The sequence below is a fragment of the Chiloscyllium plagiosum genome, chromosome 37 (genome assembly GCF_004010195.1).
Source record: "Chiloscyllium plagiosum isolate BGI_BamShark_2017 chromosome 37, ASM401019v2, whole genome shotgun sequence".
In the NCBI taxonomy this organism is placed as follows: domain Eukaryota; kingdom Metazoa; phylum Chordata; class Chondrichthyes; order Orectolobiformes; family Hemiscylliidae; genus Chiloscyllium; species Chiloscyllium plagiosum.
In genome coordinates this window covers 32,689,693-32,712,018 of record NC_057746.1, presented here as the reverse complement: position 1 = coordinate 32,712,018, position 22,326 = coordinate 32,689,693, and the positions used below count along the sequence as shown (strand labels likewise).

The window sequence follows — 22,326 nt, the reverse complement described above, 5'->3', positions numbered from 1 at the left end:
CTGGAGCGACTGGGCTTGTATTCCCTTGAGTTTAGAAGACTGAGAGGGGATATGATTGAGACATATAATATTATTAAAGGATTGGACACTCTGGAGGCAGGAAACATGTTTCCGCTGATGGGTGAGTGCCGAACCAGAGGACACAGCTTAAAAATACGGGGTAGACCATTTAGGACAGAGATGAGGAGAAACTTCTTCACCCAGAGAGTGGTGGGTGTGTGGAATGCTCTACCCCAGAGGGCAGTGGAGGCCCAGTCTCTGGATTCATTTAAGAAAGAGTTGGATAAAGCTCTCAAAGATAGTGAAATCAAGGGTTATGGAGATAACTGGATTAGTGGTGCTGGAAGAGCACAGCAGTTCAGGCAGCAACCAAGGAGCTTCGAAATCGACGTTTCGGGCAAAAGCCCTTCAATATGGAGATAAGGCACGAACAGGATACTGATTAGGAATAATCAGCCATGATCATATTGAATGGCGGTGCAGGCTCGAAGGGTGGCGGTGCAGGCTCGAAGGGCTGAATGGCCTACTCCTGCACCTATTGACTATTGTCTATTGTCTGAGCCATGGGGAGACGTTGAATAGGCAGGGGCTATTTTCCCTGGAGTATCGGAGGCTGAGTGGTGACCTTTTAGAGGTTTATAAAGTCATGAGAGGCATGGTGCGGTGAATAGCCAAGGGCTTATTCCCAGGGTAGGGGAGTCCAAAGCAAGAGGGCATAGGTTTAAGATCCAAGGGTAAAGATTTAAAAAGGACTCGAAGAGGTTGGTGTGTGTATGGAACAAGCTGCCAAAGGAAGAGGTAAAGGCTGGTACAATTGCAACATTTAAAAGGCATTTGGTAGGTTTATGAATAGGAAGGATATAGAGGGATATGGGTGAAATATTGGCAAATGGGACTAGGTCACATTGGGATGTCTGGTCTAATACAGACAAGTTGAACCAAAGGGTCTGTTTTTGTGCTATATGACTTTGTCTCCTCTAATTTTAAAATGTTCAGTCTCTCTTCATAAAACAAACCCTTCATGTCTGGAATCAAACTAGATTAGATTAGATTGCAGTGTGGAAACAGGCCCTTCGCCCCAACATGTCCACACCGACCCACCACCCACCCATACCCCTACACCTAACACTATGGGCAATTTAGCATGGCCAATTCACCTGACCTGCACATCTTTGGACTGTGGGAGGAAACCGGAGCACCCGGAGAAAACCCACGCAGACACGGGGAGAATGTGCAAACTCCACACAGTCAGTCGCCTGAGGCGGGAATTGAACCCGGGTCTCAGGCGCTGTGAGGCAGCAGTGCTCACCACTGTGCCACCGTGCCGCCCACCAACTAGCGAACCTTTTCTGAATTACCTTCAATGCAACCATATCCCCCTTCAAGTTAGTGGACCAAAATTGTATGTAAAATTCCAGGTGTGATCTCACAAATACCTTGTACAATTTCAGCAATGTTTCCCCACATATATATTCTATTCCTTTAGCAATTAATGACAAGGTTGCAAGTGCACCGGCTGGGCAAACATTTTCCCATCCCTAATTGCCCAGAACAGATGGTGATGAGCTGATTTCTTACACAACTCCTTCGTTGGGCAGTCCAGTGAAGTTTCATTTGGCTGATCCCGGTTTGAAAGGACTTATGAGGAGAAAATGAGTAGGTTAGGCCTGTACTCACTGGAGTTTAGAAGAATGAAAGGTGACCTTATTCAAGCATATCAGTTTCATAGGAAACTTGGCAGTTACTGTTCCCTTGTTCCTTTTTGGGAGAGTCTAGGACTTGAGGGCACAATCTCAAGGTAAGTGTTTTTTTAGGCAGGAAGGATATTTAGTGTTAAGGGAAAAGGGTGGAATATTGGAGTTGAAGGTTATCAGATCAGCCATGATGTCATTGAATGGTGGAGCACACTCAATGGGCTGAATAGCCTACTCCTGCTCCTGCATCAATAACCCCAGTTTAGTTGCCTTATTATAATTTGGTGCTGCTAAAACTGGTTTGGTAGTCTGTCCTGTTTTCAAGTTGTCAAAAGTTCTTCTATCCACTTGAGTTTTTTTTTTAGTTTTCTTTAGTAAGATTATCAAGGGAGGCACAACAATGCTGAAATATAGAGCAAACTTCCGATGAAATCTATTCACCAATATATCGCAGAATTTCACCTTTTCTTTAGGTACAGAAACATCCAATCCTTATTTTTACATCTTGTCCTTGTCCCACAATATGGCCCAAGTAAGTCACTTTTTCTTTGACATATTGACATTCGCAAAATTTAGGTAAAAAATTAGTTTTTGTAACTAATCAAATGTGTTTAAATGTTCTTCCCAGGTTTTTTTCTGGACACAAACAAATCATTGATATGTACGACACAGTTGCATAATCCATCAAAAAAGTCCATCTAATGTTACAAAAGCCGATATTTCTTTGTCCGTATCAATCATTAGAACTTGCCATTTTTTTTTACCAAGGCCATTTTGGTACCAAATCATACTTGGCTAATCCTCACAAGGCAATCTTCCAATTCTTAAATTGGATATGAATCTGCCTTTGTAACCCATATTGACTTTGTCATACATTGACATGCATTCCCACATTGTCCACTGACCAGATGGCTGTTCTTCCAGTGTAGATGAACATTTTATATGGGGACCTGTGGAATCCCCATTGTAACAGACTCCAAAAGAATTTCCCATTAACATTAAAGAATTCAGGGGGTACCATTGAAATTAAGTAAATATTTACTCAGGAAAGAAATTGGATGATTAAATACAAGATTTTACTCATTGGTAACTATTCAACTGACTTCAGACATATCTACATACATTTCCCTGAAACCACAAACATACACAAAACCTTGACATGACACCCTCCTTTAGTGTGGGAGCTGAACCTCCTTATCACTGACTCTGGATCTATTCCCCACCCCCCCGACTCCACCCTGCCCCACCTCTTGCATCCCTCCAGACCCAACAGCCCCTTCCCCATCCAGACCTGATGCCCCATTCCTTGCCTCCAGTTCCAACCTACCCTTTCTCTTCCAATCCCCTTCCCACTCCATCCAGACCTGACACCTTCTTCTCCCTGCTCCAAACCAAACACTTACCGCCCCCCAACCTAAGCCTGACCCCCTTAGCCCAATCCAGACCTAACAATCTGAGTGTGATTGGTACTCAGAAAATTTTGCCATCTTCTTTGTGCTCCATGAAACTCCAGCACCATCCCAATGGGTGCTCTCCAGTACTGTGACTCATTCGAATAATGTTATTGTCCAGATGAACTTGATCCCTTTTTCCTACACTTGACCAGACCCTTCTCAGATGAATCTATAAGGATATTATTTTATGGGGCGCATCTTCTATGTTTACATCATGTTGTGTATAGCCAAAACTATTTCTTGTGACCTATTTACACAAAGCAGTTCATAACATCTTTCATATGTGACCTTGGTAATATTCTTTAAAATAGTATAATATTCCATCTACATTTGTAAGCACTCTCGTATTATCCAATTTGATTGCTGAGGGTCAGTGTTTGAATTTTCAGTTTCCAATATTTTTATTTCACTCCCTACTCATTTCCATTGAAAATATACATCTACTCTGACCATCCTCTCCATCATCATGTTGCCTTAAGATGTTAACTTGTCACAGCCCCAATAAGATTTGTGAATCACTGTAAAGAAGGAACCAAAAATATAGTTATTGTAATGAAATTATCCTTTAACATGTGACAAAATGGGTTATTAATTATTAATGTGTAAAATTAAATGATGCCCCTTTAAATGCAAACACACGCAATCATTCAAAAGTGGAATGGATATGTCAGACAAGGCAAGAGTTTTGCAAGAATATCATGGATAAAATATGTAGGAAGAAACAGGAAATTCTGTGGATCAAGAATCCAAATCATAAGGGGAAATGAGTTGATGTTCTTATAGGTCAGTTACTTATTGGCAATGATCTCATGTTGTTGACTGCAGCAATCCTCAGTTCAGTAGATGATCAGTTATACCTAGGTCATAGTTTGAGTTAGAAGCCTTTCTTTTTGTGGAGTCTTTAATGCTATTTCTTTGCCCCTTACAGAGGAAGAGATCTAGTTTGTTTGCATACTTTTTAAGGTCTGAGTGCCCAATTTTTCTTCTCTCAAACCAAACCAAAAACTGTTCCTGCACAGTTTTTTTTTAACCCAACAGCTCCTAGTGCAAAACGTATCAAGTCCAGTTTCAAAAGGTGCATAACCTTGTGTAACCAATGAATGAACTCCATTGTATTCTGTTTTTGGGTTGAGTTATCAAAGGAGTGTTAATTTTCTGCAATTCAGCAGTGCTGTTGTGGCGCAGGGTAAATTTGCTAATTTAAACCAGACACACAGAAAAGCTCACCTTGCCTTATAATCTGTTAAAGTATGAGTGACAAAGATCTATCAAATTCCATTCTTTAAAGAAAAAAAATTATTTAGCTCCAAGTAGGAACGAAACAATAAGTATCTATGCTGTAAACTTCCTTTGTCTGATCAATGTATCTACCTCCCACTGTACCACAGGATACTGACCTGATAAAACTCCCGATTAAGTTTAACAAAAAAAATTCAAATTTCAAAACCAGGCAGTTGTCGCTTTTCCCTTGGTATCTTCCTCTGTATTTTCCTGGGTCTTTTCTTTGTTCTTCTGCTTCACAGATTTCATATCAAAAGGTACCTTTCAGAGAGCGATTCTGCAGGCAGTCTGTGTTTGGTTGGTGCTCTTTGTCACTCTGGCTAACTGTTCAAAATGCCTGATTTTATATACCCCAAAACATTGGACCGTCTCATTGGTTTGATGTCATCCAAAACAGTAAAATTCAAATTCGATTGGAATTTGGTATCTTGGGGCATAATTTAAACTGTTTAGTCAAATTCGAATTTGTTGTGTAACATTGCAACGCAGCTCCAGCTAATTGTTTCTCAGCCAAATGTTACATTTTTAATTTTTTCAGCACGCTCTGTGCCTTTCTAGGTCCATGCCAGCTTCTACTCTCTCTTAAAGGTATAGTACACACCTGCAACTTCATAACAGTGCACATTTTCATTTCCAGTTTGTCTTTCAAATCAAATATATGTAATTTCTTATGCATGACACGTTGAACCACATAAACCTTTATCACATTTGTTAAGCCAAGTGCAAATGTTTCATATGAAGTCAGTAACAGAGGAATGAATGGAGGTATTGACTTTGTGCTGTTTTTGCTTGTCCTGAAGAAACATGGCACTGTTCTCTTGATGACAGAGATTTCTCGATCTTGGTCAGTCAAAGGTTTTTTTTCCCATGTACTGAGATTATGTTTGCAAGCTGTAAGATTAACCTTCAAGATTGACTTGATGCCTAGCTTTGGGATGACCTCGGCTACAGGGTCCAAGGCTCTACTGACTATGGAGGGCAGCTATTCGTATGCAGCAGTTTCCCCAGGCATTGTAATAGTTATGAAAATGTGTTGCTGGAAAAGCGCAGCAGGTCAAGCAGCATCCAAGGAGCAGGAGAATTTATGTTTCGGGCATGAGCCCTTCTTCAGGAATGAGGCAAGTGTGCCAAGCAGGCTAAGATAAAAGGTAGGGAGGAGGGAGTTGGGGGAGGGGCGTTGGAAATGTGATAGGTGGAAGGAGGTTAAGGTGAGGGTGATAAGGTGAGGGTGATAGGCCGGAGTGGGAGTGGAGGCAGGGGTGGAGAGGTCAGGAAGAAGATTGCAGGTTAGAAAAGTGGTGCTGAGTTCGAGGGTTGGGACTGAGACAAGGTGGGGGGAGGAGAAATGAGGAAACTGGAGAAATCTGAGTTCATCCCTTGTGGTTGGAGGGTTCCTAGGCGGAAGATGAGGCGCTCTTCCTCCAACCGTCGTGTTGCTATGGTCTAGCGATGGAGGAGTCCAAGGACCTGCATGTCCTTGGTGGACCTGCATGTCCATTGTAATAGTTATGTAATTCTTACGATCACCATGGAGACCAGCAAACCAATATCTATGAAAAAGTCTGATGAACATGATTTCACTTTTAAAATTTTTTACTGTACAATCAAACTAAAATTAGTGTTGATTCTTCATAAATTAACAGGCAGATGATGTTCAGCAGAAACTATAAACTACCCATTTTATATACTTGAAAAAAACAAAGTTAGTTTTCACAAATGTACACATTATCAATTCTGGACTTGGAAATATATGCCAGTCCTTCACTGTCACTGGGTCAAATCCTGAAATTCCTTCCCCAATAGCATTGTGGGTCTATCAACATCACGCAAAACAAGAAGGCAGCTCACCACCACTTTCTCGAGAGCATCTTCAACAGGCAATACATACTGGACCCAGCCAACGACATTCATGTTCTATGACTGAAAATAAAAAGGCATTTATTGAGCCATGTTCCTCTCCAAAATCCCTTAAAGCAATTACGTGGAATGTATTTGCTTTTCTGTTTGCTGGATTTGATCCTTCAGTTGCTTTTAGCAGGAGCTCCATTTCATTGGAGTTTCCCAGTGAGGGTTCCCACTAAAATGACACAGACCTACAGTACCTACTTTATTTTTGGAAGTTTGATACCTCAGATTCCTTAGAACCTTCTTTAGCAAACCCTTTAACAAAACCCAGTTACCTATCTTCTCTGATAGCAATCTTTGATTTTCTAACCCTTAACATACACAACCCAATGTAAATGTGCCTTCTCTGTTCTCCACCTCCAAACATACTGAACACTAAGAGCTCTACGTGCAATGAGTCCCACAAGCTGAAATTCAATTTCCCCAATTAGCTTTGATTTGCCTTTTCTGCTTACCTTACTTTCATATCCAAAGCAAATTTATGTCTCTTATTCACATTTAGAAATGATTTCACAACCAGGAATCACAGTTACATTCTTTCCAGAAGATTAGTTTAGTTTTACTTTGATGAACCAAATATTAATAAAATTACATTTTGCAAAGAGCAGCAATCAACACACACTTCATCAAAAAAAACTTGATATTGTAACTTTTCATATTTCTATCTACAGTTAAAAAATGCACCCTTCCATATGGTGACATTGCAGCAACAATCACAGCAGCGGTGATGGTCTACATATCCACTGTCGGACTGTGTTTTATCTTCGCCTTAAAATATAGTAAGTAATCAAAATGCTAAAGTTATTGCAATCAGGGGGTGTAGTCACTGAATCATTCAATGTCACAAATTGCCTTTTAATTGAACAAAGTACACTATTTTTATCTGTAAGAAAATTCCTTCTTACATAATTCATTTTCAATGACTTGGGATTGTCTCTAGTACACTAATTGTCCCAGGTTATCATGAACACTGTGAGGTTGTTTCTGATACACTAATTGTCTAACACTCTCACCAATCTCCCATCAAACACATCTCCAAAACATCTCCAGCTTCATCATTGGCAATTGTGCCTTGAGTTACTTCGATATTACCCTCCATATATTCGTCAAAAAACCTTTCTCTTCTTTTCTGCCTTTCTCTCTCTCACACTCTTTATCTCTTTTGTCTCTACCTTTACTTCTCTGTATCTTTCTCATTTTCTCTTTCGATCTCTCTCCTCCTCTCTCAATCTCTTTCCGTCCTTTGTCTCTCTATCTGTCTGTCTGTCTCTCTCTTACTGTGTCTCTCTCCTCTTCTATCAATCTTTTTCTCACTTACTCTCTCTCCTTCTCATCCCTTTATTTCACTCTCTATTTGTTGGTGTCTCTCTCTTTTTTATATGTATATATTATATCTTTTTTCTCTATTCTTGTGGAATTAGCTGGCAGAGGAAGTGGAGGCTGGTACAATTACAAGATCTAAAAGGCAGCTGGACGGCATGAATAGGAAGGGTTTAGAGAGATATGGGCCAAATGCTGGCAAATTGGACTAGGTCAGAATAGGATGCCTGGTTGGAATGGACGTGTTGGGCCAAAGTCTGTTTCTGCGCTGTATGACTCTGTAATGCTCTGTATCTCTCCCTTTCTTAATCCCTTTCTCTCTCTCTCTCTCTCTCTCTCTCTCTCTCTCACCACATCTTCCTTCTTTGGACTGTTCTCAAGATCTTTTTGATCAAATGTTAAGCCTTCCCTTATACTGGTTCTTTCTTTGACCATTGTTTCGATCGTCTTATGACATATTTTGAGATATATTCTTCTGTTTAAGGGGGTTGTATAAATGTAATTGGATTTAATCCTGGTTTAGCAGGTTCCTGTTGGTAATAACAATAAGACTATGAGACCAAAAGAAATAGGAACTGGGATTAAGTTGTTCAGCCCCTTAAGCTGCTCCACCATTCAATAGGATCATGGCTGATTCCTCACATCCACTTTCCTGCCCTATCCCCATAACTCTTGATTCCCCAACTGATCAAGAACCTTTCTATCTTAGTCTCAAGGACTCTGCCCCCACAGCTCTCTGTGGTAAGGAGTTCCAAAGACTCTCAACCCTCTGACAGAAAAAAAATCCTCCTCATCTCAATCTTAATTCAGTTCACCTTTCTTCTGAGACTGTATCTTTAGGTCCTGGACTCTCCCATGAGAGGAAACATCCTCTCAACATTCGCCCTCTCAAACCCCTGAAGAATCCTATATATTTCAATGAGAACCTCTTCTATTCTTCTAAACTCCTTTACTCACACAACAATCCATTCAACCCAGGGATCATCCTCGTGAATCGTCCCTGAACTACCTCCAATGAAATTAAATCTTTCTTTTGATCAGGAGACCAAAACTGCTCACGGTATTCCAGATGTGGTCTCACCAGCACCTTGTACAGTTGCAGTAAGATTTCCCTATTCTTATACTCCAAACCCCTTGAAATAAGGACCAACGTTCCATTAGCCTTCCTAGTTACCTGCTGGTCCTGTGTGCTAGCTTTCTGAGTATCATGCACAAGTCCCCCTGAGTCCCTTTATGTTGAAGCTTTCCATTTAGATAATACTTTGTTGTTTGTTCTGTTACAAAATGAACAATTCCACATTTTCCCACATTTATACTCCATTTTTCAACTCTTTGCCTGCTCCTTTAACCTATGAATGGGATTGTGATTGCAACTGGGGCTGTTCGGTTTTTAAATTGGTAGTTTATACAAAGCCTGTGTTCCAGTTATTCACATGAATGTTTAATGTGTCTTGCAGTGCAGACATGGAGTCTTCAGAAAAGAGCAAGTCGACTTTGGACAAGATGAAAGTTACTGCAGCGTGATGCAATTTACACTGAGGTAAAGTCTAACGTAAATAGTTTGTCTTCAAACACTGGCAAGTCATCTGTAGTCTGCATTCTGAGTGTGTTCATCTCTTCCCCTCTGCTTCCATGTTCCTTATCCTTACACTTGATCTCATTTCTGTTTCTTTTAGTCTCTCTTCTATTCCCCCTTTCCATATCCCTCACATCTCTTCCCGCTTCCTTTCTTTTTGTCCTTCCTACTCCCTCCCTTACTCCATCCTTTTTCTACTTTTCTTCCTCTGTTCCCTTTCTCATTTCCAATCACTGTATCTTTTCCTGTCCATCTCTGACTGTCCATCTCTCCTCCTCTCGCTCCCCAACACATCTGTCTCTGTTCACCTTAAACCAGTTCATGCTGGAGATCAGGAAAATGAATTATTTTCAAAGGTTGCTGTTTCCAAGTGCTCCAACCATGACAAGCCCTTTATCCCTGGGCTCATTCTTGTAAAGCTCTTGTGGACTCCCTCCAAAGCCAACTCGTCCTTCCTTAGATACAGAGCCTAAAACTGCTCTCAATATTCTAAATATGGTCTGACCAGCACCTTATGCAGCCTCAGGAGTAGATCCCTACTCTTTGATTCATTTCAAGAGGGCTAGAATACGAGGGCAGCTAAGAATCATCACAGCGGAATTCTGGGAGACATAGTCCAGGCCCTTCAGCTGTCAATGTTGTGCCGACCTTTTATCCTACTCTAAGATCAGACTGACATACATACCCTTAATTTTATTATTATCCATGTGCCTATTCAAGAGTCACTTAAATGTCCCTAATGTTATCTGACTCTACTACAACTGCTGGCAGTGCATTCCACGCACCTACCACTCTCTGTGACAAGAACCTATCTCTGACAACTCCATTAAGCCTTCCTCCAATCACTTTAAAATTATGCCACTTCATGATAGCCATTTCTGCCATGGAAAAAAGTTTCTGGCTATCCACTCTATCTATGCATCTCATCATTTTGTACACCTCTATCAAGTCATCTCTCATCCTTCTTCACTCCAGTGAGAAAAGCCCTTGCTCCCTCAACATTGCTTCAGAAGACATGCCCTCCAGTTCAGGAAGCATCCTCATAAATCTCTTCTGCACCCTTTCTAAAGCTTCCATATCCTTCCCATAATGAGGTGACCAGAACTGAACATAATTTTCTAAATGTAGACTAACCAGGGCTCTATGGCACTGCAGCATAACCTCACAGCTCTTAAACTCAATCCCCTTTTAATGAAAGCCAACATTAACAAGCTTATTAAATTGGGTGGCAACATTGAGGGATCATGGACATGAACACCAAGAGCCCTCTGTTCCTTTACACTTCCAAGAATCCTGCCTTTAACCCTGTATTCTGCCTTCAAATTCAACCTTCCAAAATGAAACACTTCACACTTTTCCAGGTTGAGCTCCATTTGACGCTTAATGAGCCCAGCTCTGCATCCTGTCAATGTCCGTTGTAACCTACAACACCTCCAGACACTATCCACAACTCCACCAACCTTCACATCATTGGCAAACTTACTAGCCCACCCTTCCACTTCCTCATCCAAGTCTGAAGTTAGGGGTAGGTTCTTCACTCAGCGAGTCGTGAGTTCATGGAATGCCCTGCCAGTAGCAGTGGTGGACTCTCCCTCTTTATGGGCATTTAAGCGGGCATTGGATAGGTATATGGAGGATAGTGGGTTAGTATAGGTTAGGTGGGCTTGGATCGGCGCAACATCGAGGGCCAAAGGGCCTGTACTGCGCTGTATTCTTCTATGTTCTATGTTCTATTTATAAAAATCACAAAGAGCAGAGATCCCAGAATCGATCGCTATAGAACACCGCTATCCAGGCAGCCAGATTTCTCTGTATCCCATACCTCCTTACTTTCTGATTGAGCCTATCATGGGGAACCTTATCAAACGCCTTGCTAAAATCCATGTACACCACATCCACTGCTCTACCTTCATTAGTGTGTTTTGTCACATCCTCAAAGAATTCAATAAGGTTTGAGAGGCATGACCTGCCCCTCACGAAGCCATGCTGACTATCTCTAATTAAACTAGGGTTTTCCAAGTAATCATAAATCCTATCTCTCAGAATCCTCTCCAGTATTTTCCCCTCCACAACTTGAGAATGACTGGTCTGTAATTCTTAAGATTATCCCTAATCCCTTTCTTGAACAAGGGAATATCATTTGCCACCCTCCAATCATCTGGCTGTACTCCAGTGGACAGTGAGAATGCAAAGATTATCTTCCCTCACTTCCTGTAGTAACCTAGGGTATATCCTGTCTGGCCCAGGGGATTTATCTATCCACATGATTTTCAAAATTTTTAGCACATCCTCCTTCTTAACCATCAACCTATCTGAGCATATTAGTCTGTTTGAAACTGTCCTCAGAAACATCAAGGTCCCTCTCAGTAGTGAATACTGAAGCAAAGTATTCATTAAGGACCTTCCCTACTTCCTCCAACTCCAGGCGCAAGTTCCCTTCAGTATCCCTGATCGCTGGCCATCTTCTTGTTCCTCACATAAGTGTGGAACACCTTAGGGTTTTCCTTAATCCTACCCACTAAAGCTTTTTCAAGCCCCTTTCTAGCTCTCCTAAGTCCATTCTTCAGTTCCTTCCTAGCTACATTGTAACAGTCTAGATCCTGTCTAATCCTTGCCTCCTCAACCTTAAGTAATCTGAATAAGACAACGGCCATCGAAAAGTCAGGGGAAAATACATTAGGCATCGAGAACAAGTTTACTATTCAGGATAGACAGGGGCAAATAAAGGGAGGGAAAACACTTCTAGTTGAAAGTGCATTTATTTCAAAGCATGAGGCCTGACTGGTAAGTCAGATGAGTTCAAAGCATGGATTGGCTCTGGGGATTGGGATATTTATAGCAATAACAGAAACATGGCTGAGAGAAGGGTGGAACTGGCAGCTCAGTGTTCCAGGGGACAGAAGTACAAGTAAGCAAGAAGGGGGAGTTGACCTTTTGATTAGGGAAGATATCACGACAGTGCTTAGAATTCTCTTAAGGGGTCATCAAACGAGGCTATGTGATCAGAATTTTGCTATTTGTTATTTACATAAATGGTCTGGATGTGAATGTATAAGGTATGATTAGTAAGTTTGCGGATAATAACAAGATCAAGAGGTATCATTAATAGCGAGAAAGGTTATCAAAAATTACCAAGGGATCTTGATCAGATGGGAAAATGGGCTGAGGATTGGCAAATGCAATTCAATACAGGTAGGTGTGAGGTGTTGCACTTTGGAAAGCCAAACCAAGGTAGGTCTTATACAGTAAATGGTAAAGTCCTGAAGAGTGTTGTGGAACTGAGGGACCTGGGGAGAGTTCATAGTTCATTGAAAGTGACATCAAAGGTAGACATGGTGGTAAAGAAGGCATTTAGCATGCTGGCCTTCATCAGTCAAGGCATTGAGTAAAGGAGTCGATACATTATGGTGCAGTTGTATAAGTCGTTGATGAGGATGCATTGGATATTTTGTACAGTTTTGGTCATCCTGTTAGAGGTAAGACAGTTAAACTAGAGGAATGCAAGTAAGATTTACAAGGACATTGCCAGGACTAGTTATAGGGAGAGGTTGGCCAGTATCAGACTTTATTCCTTGGAACATAGGGGAATGACAGGTAACCTTATTGAAATATATAAAATCATGAGGGGCATAGATAGGAAGAAAGCATATTGTCTTTTTCCCAGGAATGGGGAATTGAAAACTAGAGGGCATAGATTTAAAGTGAGAGAGAAAAATGTTAGGAAGTGGTTGAGGCAGGTACAATAGCAACATTTAAAAAACATTTGGATAGGTATGTGGATGGGAAAGGTTTAGAGGGATATGGACCAAATGCATGGAATTGGAGCTAGCAGAGTGGGCACCATGGTCAGCATGGACCAGTTTAGGACAAAGGGCCTGTTTCCATGCTGTATTACTCCAATGCTATCCCTAACCCTAACCCTCACCCTAGCCCTGACTTTACCCGAACCAGAGCCCAAGCTTTAACCCGCAGATATTAGAACATAGAACAATACAGTGCAGGTCCTCCGGCCCTTGATGTTGTACCGACCAATGAACTAATCTAAGCCCATCCCCCTACGCTATCCCATCATCATTCATTGCTTATCAAAGGATTGTTTAAATGCCCGTAATGTGGCTGAGTTAATGACATTGGCAGGCAGGGCATTCCATGCCCTTACCACTCTCTGAGTAAAGAACCTGCCTCTGACATCTGTCTTAAATCTATCACCCCTCAATTTGTAGCTATGCTCCCTCGTACAAGCTGACGTCATCATCCTAGGAAAAAGACTTCCACTATCTACCCTATCTTATCCCCTGATCATCTTGTATGTCTCTATCAAATCCCCTCTCAGCCTTCTTCTTTCCAAGCCTTCTTCTTTCCAATGAGAACAGACCCAAGTCTCTCAGCCTTTCCACATAAGACCTTATCTCCAGACCAGGCAACATCCTGGTAAATCTCCTCTGCACCTTTTCCAATGCTTCCACTTTCTTCCTGTAATGGGACGACCAGAACTGTACACAATATTCCAAGTGCGGCTGCACTAGCATTTTGTATAGTTGCAGCATGACATTACGGCTCCAGGACTCAATCCCTCGACCAATAAAACCTAACACACTGTATGCCTTCTTAACAGCACTATCAACCCAGGTGGCAACTTCTAGGGCATCGATGTACATGGACTCCAAGATCCCTCTATACATCCACACTACCAAGAATTGTTTCATTGACCCAGTACTGTGCCTTCCTGTTATTCTTCCCAAAGTGAATCACCTCACATTTAGCTGCATTGAACTCCATTTCAGCCCAATTCTGCAGTTTATCCAAGTCCCCCTGCAACCTGCAACATTTTTCCACACTGTCCACTACTCCACCAACTTTAGTGTCATCTGCAAACTTACTAACCCATCCACCTATTTGTGTCCATTGAGCCCAGACATGCTGGGTTTGAGGCAAGTGCCCCCTCCTCCGTTTGAATTGCTATAAGGCTGAGGGGGGCAAATAGGGTGGAAGTGTAAGGCTTAGTGGGGGTACATGGAGTGAGGTCGGAATCCTTGTTCCTGTTACTTTGCCATTGTTGCTGAGCACCAGGCAGGAAACAAAGAGTAGAAATTAGCGGGTCACTTTCTGAGTGGCAGCTAGTGCCAAGTGGAATCCTGCAGGGAGCAGTGTTTGCAACACAGCCATTCATAATATTTATTAATGATTTAAATGAAGGAACTAAATGTAATATCTTTAAATTTCCTTGTGACAGAATGCTGGTGGGAGCGTGATCTATGAGGACGAGGCAGGAAAGCTTCAGCGTAACAGAAATTGCTGGAAAAGCTCAGCAGATCTGGCAGCATTGGTGGAGAGAAATCAGGGTTAATGTTTTGGGTCCTGTGACCCTTCCTCAGAATAAGTGGGAAATGCATGGCAGATGCAGTATAATGTGGATAAATATGCAGTTATCCACTTTGGGAGGAAAAACAGGAAGATGAATGGTGATAGTTTGGGAAAGGGAGAGATGCAGCAAGATCTAGGTGAAGGTCAGTAAAAGGTAAGACGCAAGTGCAATAGGCAGGTAAATGATATGTTGATCTTCATAGCAAGAGGGTTTGAATCCAGGAGCTTGAATATCTTGTTGCAGTTGTACAAGGTTTTTAGTGAGATCACACCTGGAGCATTGTGTGTAGTTTTGGTCTCCTTATCTAAGGAAGGATGTTCTGGTGAAAGAGGAAGTGCGACAAAGGTTTACCAGACTGATTCTTTGGATGGCAGGACTAACCTATGAGGAGGGATTGGTACCATTTTCAGGATGAGAGGAGGGAATTATTAACAAGAAAGGAGGTAGTGTCAGGGCTTTAAGACTGCACGAAACAGGAACAGGAGTAAGCCTCCTCCACCATTCATTAGGATCATGGTTGATCTGACATTCCTGACATCCATTTTCCTGTCCTTCCACAAAACCATTGACCCCAACTGATCAAGAATCTAACTATCTCAGCCTTAAATATACAGAGCTGTCTGTGAAATTCCAAAGATTCACAAACTTCTAAGAGAAGAAATTCTTCCTTACCTCCGTCTTAAATTTGTGCCATTTTATTCTGAGACTATACCGTCTGGTCCTAGAATCTCCCATGAGGGAAAACATCCCATGATAGGACTGAAGTTAGGGGTAGGTTCTTCACTCAGCGAGTCGTAAGTTCATGGAATGCCCTGCCAGTAGCAGTGGTGGACTCTCCCTCTTTATGGGCATTTAAGCGGGCATTGGATAGGTATATGGAGGATAGTGGGTTAGTATAGGTTAGGTGGGCTTGGATCGGCGCAACATCGAGGGCCAAAGGGCCTGTACTGCGCTGTATTCTTCTATGTTCTATCCTCTTAGCATTTACCCTGTCAGCCTAAGCCTGGATATTGTGCAGATCTTGTTGCATTTATGCGTGGACTGCTTCAGTACTTCTGATCTTATGATGGAGGGAAGGTCGTTGATGAAGCAGCTGAAGATGGTTCGGCCTAGGACATTACCCTGAGGAACTCCTGTAGAGATGTCCTGGAGCTGTGATGACTGACCTCCAACAACCATAACCATCTTCCTATGTGCCAATTATGACTCCAACCAAAAGAGACTCCAACCCCGATACTATTGATTCCCGTTTTGCTAGGGCTCCTTGATACCACGCTCCATTGAATGTCGCCTTGATGTCAAGAGCTGTCACTCTCCCCTCCCCTCTGGAATTAAGCTCTTTTGTCCATGTTTCAATCAAAGCTGTAATGAGATCAGGAGCTTAGTGACCCTGGCAGAATCCAACATCACTGAACAGGTTACTGCTGAGCAGGTGCTACTGGATAGCACTGTTGCTGGATAGCACTGATAGCAATGATTGAGAATAGACTGTTGGGAGATAATTAGCTCTGTTTGATTTGTCCTGCTTTTTGTGTACAGGACATACCTGGGCAATTTTCCACATTGTCAGGTAGGTGCCAGTGTTGTAACTGTGCTGTGCTGGAAGAGCTTGTTCTGGAGCACAGTCTCCAGTCCTATTGCTGGATTGTTGTTAGGGCCCATAGCCTTTCTAATATCCAGTGTCTTCAACCACTTCTCAATACCATGTGGAGCAAATTGAATTTGTTAAAGACTAGTATCTGTGACACTGGGACCCACAGGAGGAAGCCACGATGGATCGTGCACTTGGCATTTCTGGCTGAAAGTTTCTGCAAATGCTTCAGTCTTATCTTTTGCATTGACGTGGTGGGCTCTTCCATCAGTGAAGATAGGAATACTGTGAAACGTCTTCCTCGAATGAGTTGTTTAATTGTTTCACCACTATTCACGACTGGATGTGGCAGGACTGCAAAGCTTTGATCTGATCCATTGTTTGTGGGATTGCTTAGCTCTGTCTGTCACTTGCTTGGCATGCCAGTGGTCCTGATGGGTGGTTTCACCATGTTGACAACACATTTTTAGATCTCCCGGCATGCCATCCTGCACTCTTCATTGAACGAGGGTTGTTCCTTGGCTTGATATTTATGGTTGAGTGGGGATTTGCCAGACCATGAGGTTGCAGAATATGCTGGAGTACAATTCTGCTGCTGTTGATGGATGCCTAGTCTTGAGTTGAATTGAGTGAACCTTCTCTGAACTACTTCCAATGAAATGATATATTTTCCTAATTAAGGGAGCCAAAACTGCTCACAGTACTCCAGATGTGGTGTCACCAGCACCTTATACGGGTTGCAGTAAGACTTCCCAGCTCTAAACCTCCGAACCCCTTTAAATATGGGTCAAAATTCCATTTGCCTTTCTGATTACCTGCTCTATCTGTGTACTAACTTTCTATGCTTCGTGCACAAGTCCCATCAAGCCCCTTGTGATTCAGCTTTCTGCAGTTTTTCTCTATTTAAATAATACTCTCTTCTTTTGTTCTCCCTTCCAAAATGAGCAACTTTCCATTTTGTCATTTTATACACAATTTGCCACGTTTTGGCCCATTTACTTAACCTACCAATATCTCTCTGTAAACTGTTTGTATCCTTTTTTGAACAAGTCTTTTGTCTTCACAGTGGGAGGTACACAAAACATCCCCAGAATAATATAAAAATAGGATTAAAAACAGAGGAGAAAATAACAATCAATAGAGAAAAAGTATGAGGAGGACTAGTGGGAATAAAGGCTGATAGATCCTAAATTTAATGGCTATTAGCTTAAAATTTTAAGGCAGGTGTTTGGATGCATTGGTTGTATTCTTTCAGCATTTCTAGGTTCTAGAAAGATCCCTTTGGATTGGGAAATTACAAATGCAAAACTCTGTTCAAGGAAGGATAAGACAGAAAGCAGAAAACTATGGGCCACTTTGTTTATTATCTATCATTGGAAAAATGCCAGAATCCATTATTAAGGAGGTTGTAGCAGGGCATTGTGAAAATGGTAATACTATCAGGCAAAGTCAGCATGGTTTTGTGAAAGGGAAATCATATTTGCCAAGTGTGTTAGAGTTTTATTGTGTAACAGAGTGAATGAAGATGAACCAGTTGGTGGAGGCTTTCTTTTGATTTCAGGATAATGTTGATGCAAGGATAGTGTTGTGACTAATGCAATTGTCAACCTACAGATCTTAGGACACATGAAGCTAGATGTCCCTTGAAGTAGTAGGATCTGCATTTCAAGATTTTCTTCTATTCCTTCTCTGTTGCTGCTCTGTCTCATTGTTAAGATGTTGCAACTGCAACACAGTGTGAAGCAATGTGATAGACAAATTGTCTCCATTTTGCTTAATTGGTGAGCAAGGTCATTCGCCATCAACCCCCAGATCACAAGACATTATTGGCAGAATTTCTTCCATTCTAATCTGTGTTGTTGATACTCAGTCCCATCCATGAGGGTGCTGACAGCAACTGTTCTACACATGTGGAGTTTTGTTGACGCTCAAGGTCTTTGTTGTATATTTTGGAAAAGGTACCAGCTGATCTGGTGTTCCTCTCACTGTTACTAGTGACTTCCGGGAACAGATGTACCATGGGGAAGCCAACGTATTCCAGATTCTCTCCTTTCACACCTCGGAAGTGTAATACTTTACTCACTAGGTGTAGATAATATCTGAGTTTTGTTTGATAACATTTCGGGACAAAATTGTTTGCAGAATTAAAGAGATGAAGATGGCTCACAAATTTGGCAATGACACTGCAGTTAGTGAGTCATCGAGTCATACAACATGGAAGTAGACCCTGCTGACCAAACTAAATAGTCCCATCTGCCTGTGTTTGACCCATTTCCATCCAAATATTTCTTATTCATGTACTTATCCAAATGTCTTTTAAACATTGTATCTGTGTTCACAACCACCACTTCATCCAGCAGTTCATTCCACGTACAAACCACTCTCTGTGTAAAAAAGTTGCCCCCATGCCCTTTTTAAATCTTGTCCTCTCACCTTAAAAATATGTCCCCTAGTCTTGACATTCCCCACCATAGGGAAAAGACTACTGCCATTCACCTTATCAATACCCTCAAGATTTTAAAACCTCTATAAGGTCACCCCTCAACCTCCTCCACTCCAGTGAAAAAAGGTGCCAGCCTATTCAGTCTCTCCCTAAAACTCAAACCTTCCAGTCCTGGTGACATTCTGGTAAATCTTTTCTGAACCGTTTCCAGCTTAATAATATCCTTCCTATAATAGGGCAATCAGAACGGGACACAGTGTTCCAGAGGAAGCCTCACCAACATCCTGTACAAACTCAGCACGACGTCCCAACTTCCATTATAATCAGACTGTCTGCCTTTTATGTCTATGGTGTCTCAGTTAGTTTTAGAATGGAGGTGACTGAGGTTAAAGAGTTTTTCATCTAGATGATATTTAATACATATACCAGAGGGACATTTATCTTTGATGGGATGAGTACCCACTCTCGGGTAGATTTTGAATAGTTTGCTGTCTCTAACACAGCATTGATTCACACTGGTCTAGATTTTGAAGCTATCTGTTTCAGATCTCTCACTCAAAGCAGTTGTAGTCCTTTAATCATGAAGCGGTTGTCGGATTGTGGTGAGGTTTGTTAGACATTCGAATCTCTGGAGTATAATCAGGGCGGCACGGTGGCTCAGTAGTTAGCACTGTTGTCTCACAGCGCCAGAGAGCCAGGTTCAATTCCAGCCTCGGGTAACTGTGTGGAGTTTGCACATTCTCCTCATGTCTGCGTGGGTTTCCTCCAGGTGTTCCGGTTTCCTCCCACAATCCAAAGATGTGCAGGTCAGGTGAATTGGCCATGCTAAACTGCCCATAGTGTTAGGTGAGTTACTCTTCAGAGGGTCAGTGTGGACTTGTTGGGCCGAAGGGCCTGTTTCCATACTGTAGGGAATCTAATCTAATCTAAAAGGCCAAGCAACTAAATGTTGCTACTGTATCCGCTTCTGCTATCTCATCCATTCCAGGCACTTACTCTGTAAAAATCTTACCTCTCGCATCTCCTTTAAACTTACTAGATGCATCACCACCACGTATTTGTCTGGATTGAACTCTATCTGCTATTTCTCTGCCTAAATCTCCAGCCCATCTATAACCTTTGTCTTCTCTGGTAATCCTCCTCACTATCTGCAGCTCTTTCTGTCCTCTGCAAACTTTTTAATCAGGCCATCTAATTTCTCCTCCAAATCATTTCTGTCTATTACAAACAACGGGGGACCCAGCAATGATCGATACAGAATACTACTGATCACAAATATCCAGTCTGAGAAACACCCTTCCACCACTACTCTCTATTTCCTATAAATAAGCCAGTTCTGAATCCATCTTACCAGCTCACTATGGATCCCATTTGATTTCACCTTCTATATTAGCCTGCTATGACGGATCTTCTCAAAGGCTTTGCTAAGTTTCACATAGACAACATCCACCGCCCTGCCCTCATCAATCATCTTTGTCACTTGCTCAAAAAAAAAATCAAGTTTGTGCCACATGACCTTCTCTGCACAAAGCCATGTTGCTTATCACTAATAAGTCCATATTTTTCCAAATGTGAGTAAATGCATTCTCTCCAATAATTCCCCTACCATTGATGTAAGGCTTATCAGCCTGTAACTTCCTGGATTATCCCCGTTGGCCTTCTTAAACAAAGGAATAACGGCTACTCCCCAGTCCTCTGGGACCTCTCCTAGAGAAGATACAAAGATTTCAGACAAGGCCCCAGTAATTTCCTCACCCTGCTTCCCTCAGCATTGTGGGATAGATCCATCAGGTCCTGGGGACTTGTCCACCTTAATAGCTTTTGAAACATCCACACCACCTCCTTTATATTGACCATGCCCTCTAATATCAACATACCCCTCCATCCATCATGTCCTTCTCCTTTCTCCTTGATTGGCCTGACCTTTCCATAGCTACCATCTTGCTCCTTATCCGTATATATGTATAAAATGCCTTAGGATTTTCCTTAATCCTATTTGCTGAAGGCATTACATGGCTGCCTTTAGCCCTTCTAATTCTTTGTCTGAATTCTTCCATGCTACCTTTGCACTCTTTGAGGGCTCTGTTTGTCTGTCTTTTCCTAAGCCGTACACATACCTCCTTTATCTTGTTGATTCAGCTCTCAATTCGTCTTGTTATCAAAGGTTCCCAAATCTTGCCAGCCTTCTCCTTCATTTTCGCAGACACATACTGATCCTTTCTACTGTAGTCCTACTTTCCCACACTAGATCCATAGCCTTGAATATTATGACATTTCAGGAGCTCCTCCAAGTATATTTTCAAGGTTGTGAGGTTTTCTGCCTCAACTCCCTCCCAGGCAGTGTATTCCAGATTCCCACCATGTGAAAACGTTTCCTCAAATCCCCTCTAAACCTCCTGCCTTTCACATTAAAATTCTGCCCACTTATTATAGACTCCTTGACTGAGGGGAGCAGCTGCTTCCTGTTCACCCTGACCATGCCTCTCATAATCTTCTACTACTCTATCAGGTCCCCTCTCAGCCATCTCTGCTCTTCATTTAGAGGCCAATGGACTTATTAGTGATAGGCAGTACGATTTTGTGCAGAGGAGATTGTGCCTTACTAACTTGAGCGAGTTTTTTGAGGAGATAATGAAGATGATTGATGAGGGAAAAGCAGTTGATGTTGTCTACATGGACTCCAGTAAAGCCATTGACAAAGTCCCTTATGACAGACTGGTACAAAAGATGAAGTCACATGGTATCGGGGTGAGCTGGCAAAATGGATTGTCTTGGGGAAAGAGGGTAGCGGTGTAAGGATGCTTTTTGGAATGGAGGTTGTGACTAGTGGTGTTCCACAGGGATCAGTGCTGGGACCTCTGCTTTTCATTGAACTACGTAAATTATTTTTAGGAAAACTTGGCTAGTCTAATTGGTAAGCCTGCAGAAGACGCAAAGATTGGTGGAGTTGCGGATAGTGAGGAGCAATGTCAGAGGATACAGTAGGATATAGATTAGTTGGAGGCATGGGCAAAAATTGGCAGATGGACTTAAATCCGGACAAATGTGAGGTGATGCATTTTGGAAGGTCAAGTACAGGTGGAAATTATACAGTGAATGGCAGAACCCTTAGAAGTATTGATATGCAGAAATATTTGGATGTGTAGGTCCACAGATCAGTGAAGGTGGCAGCGCAGGTAGATAAGGTAGTAAAAAAGGCCTATGGCATGCTTGCCTTCTATAGAACTTTAGTTAGGCCACGCATAGAACATTGCGTACAGTTCTGGTCACCACACTACCAGACAGATGTGGATGTTTTGGCGAAGGTACAGAAAATGTATATCAGGATGTTGCCTGGTACGGGGGATTTTAGCTATGAAGGAAGGTTGGATAGACTGGGTTTGTTTTCATTGGAATGCAGAAAGTTGAGGGGTGACCTGACAGAAGTTTATAAGACGACGGTTGGAGGAAGAACGCCTCATCTTCCGGCTAGGAACCCTCCAACCACAAGGGATGAACTCGGATTTCACCAGTTTCCTCATTTCCCCTCCCCCTCACCCTGTCTCAGTCAAATCCATCAAATTCAGCACTGCCTTCCTAACCTGAGATCTTCTTCCCGACCTCTCCGTCCCCACCCCAGTCTGACCTATCACCCTCACCTTGACCTCTTTCCACCTATCACATTTCCGACGCCCCGCCCCCAAGTCCCTCCTCCCTA

The 22,326-nt window shown here is 42.2% G+C and overlaps 1 protein-coding gene across 4 annotated transcripts in view; it reads left to right on the top strand.

Annotated features, from left to right (window-relative positions):
• LOC122541480 (hepatocyte cell adhesion molecule-like) overlaps nucleotides 1-22,326 on the top strand; it is a 170,714-nt gene that overhangs the window by 102,509 nt on the left and 45,879 nt on the right. For all 4 annotated transcript variants that reach the window (XM_043678279.1, XM_043678282.1, XM_043678281.1 and 1 more), the window contains 2 exons: nucleotides 7,006-7,113; nucleotides 9,112-9,194. In XM_043678279.1, coding sequence (XP_043534214.1) covers nucleotides 7,006-7,113; nucleotides 9,112-9,161 — 158 coding nt within the window. In that variant the 3' untranslated portion in view covers nucleotides 9,162-9,194. The remainder of the gene's footprint in view (nucleotides 1-7,005; nucleotides 7,114-9,111; nucleotides 9,195-22,326) is intronic.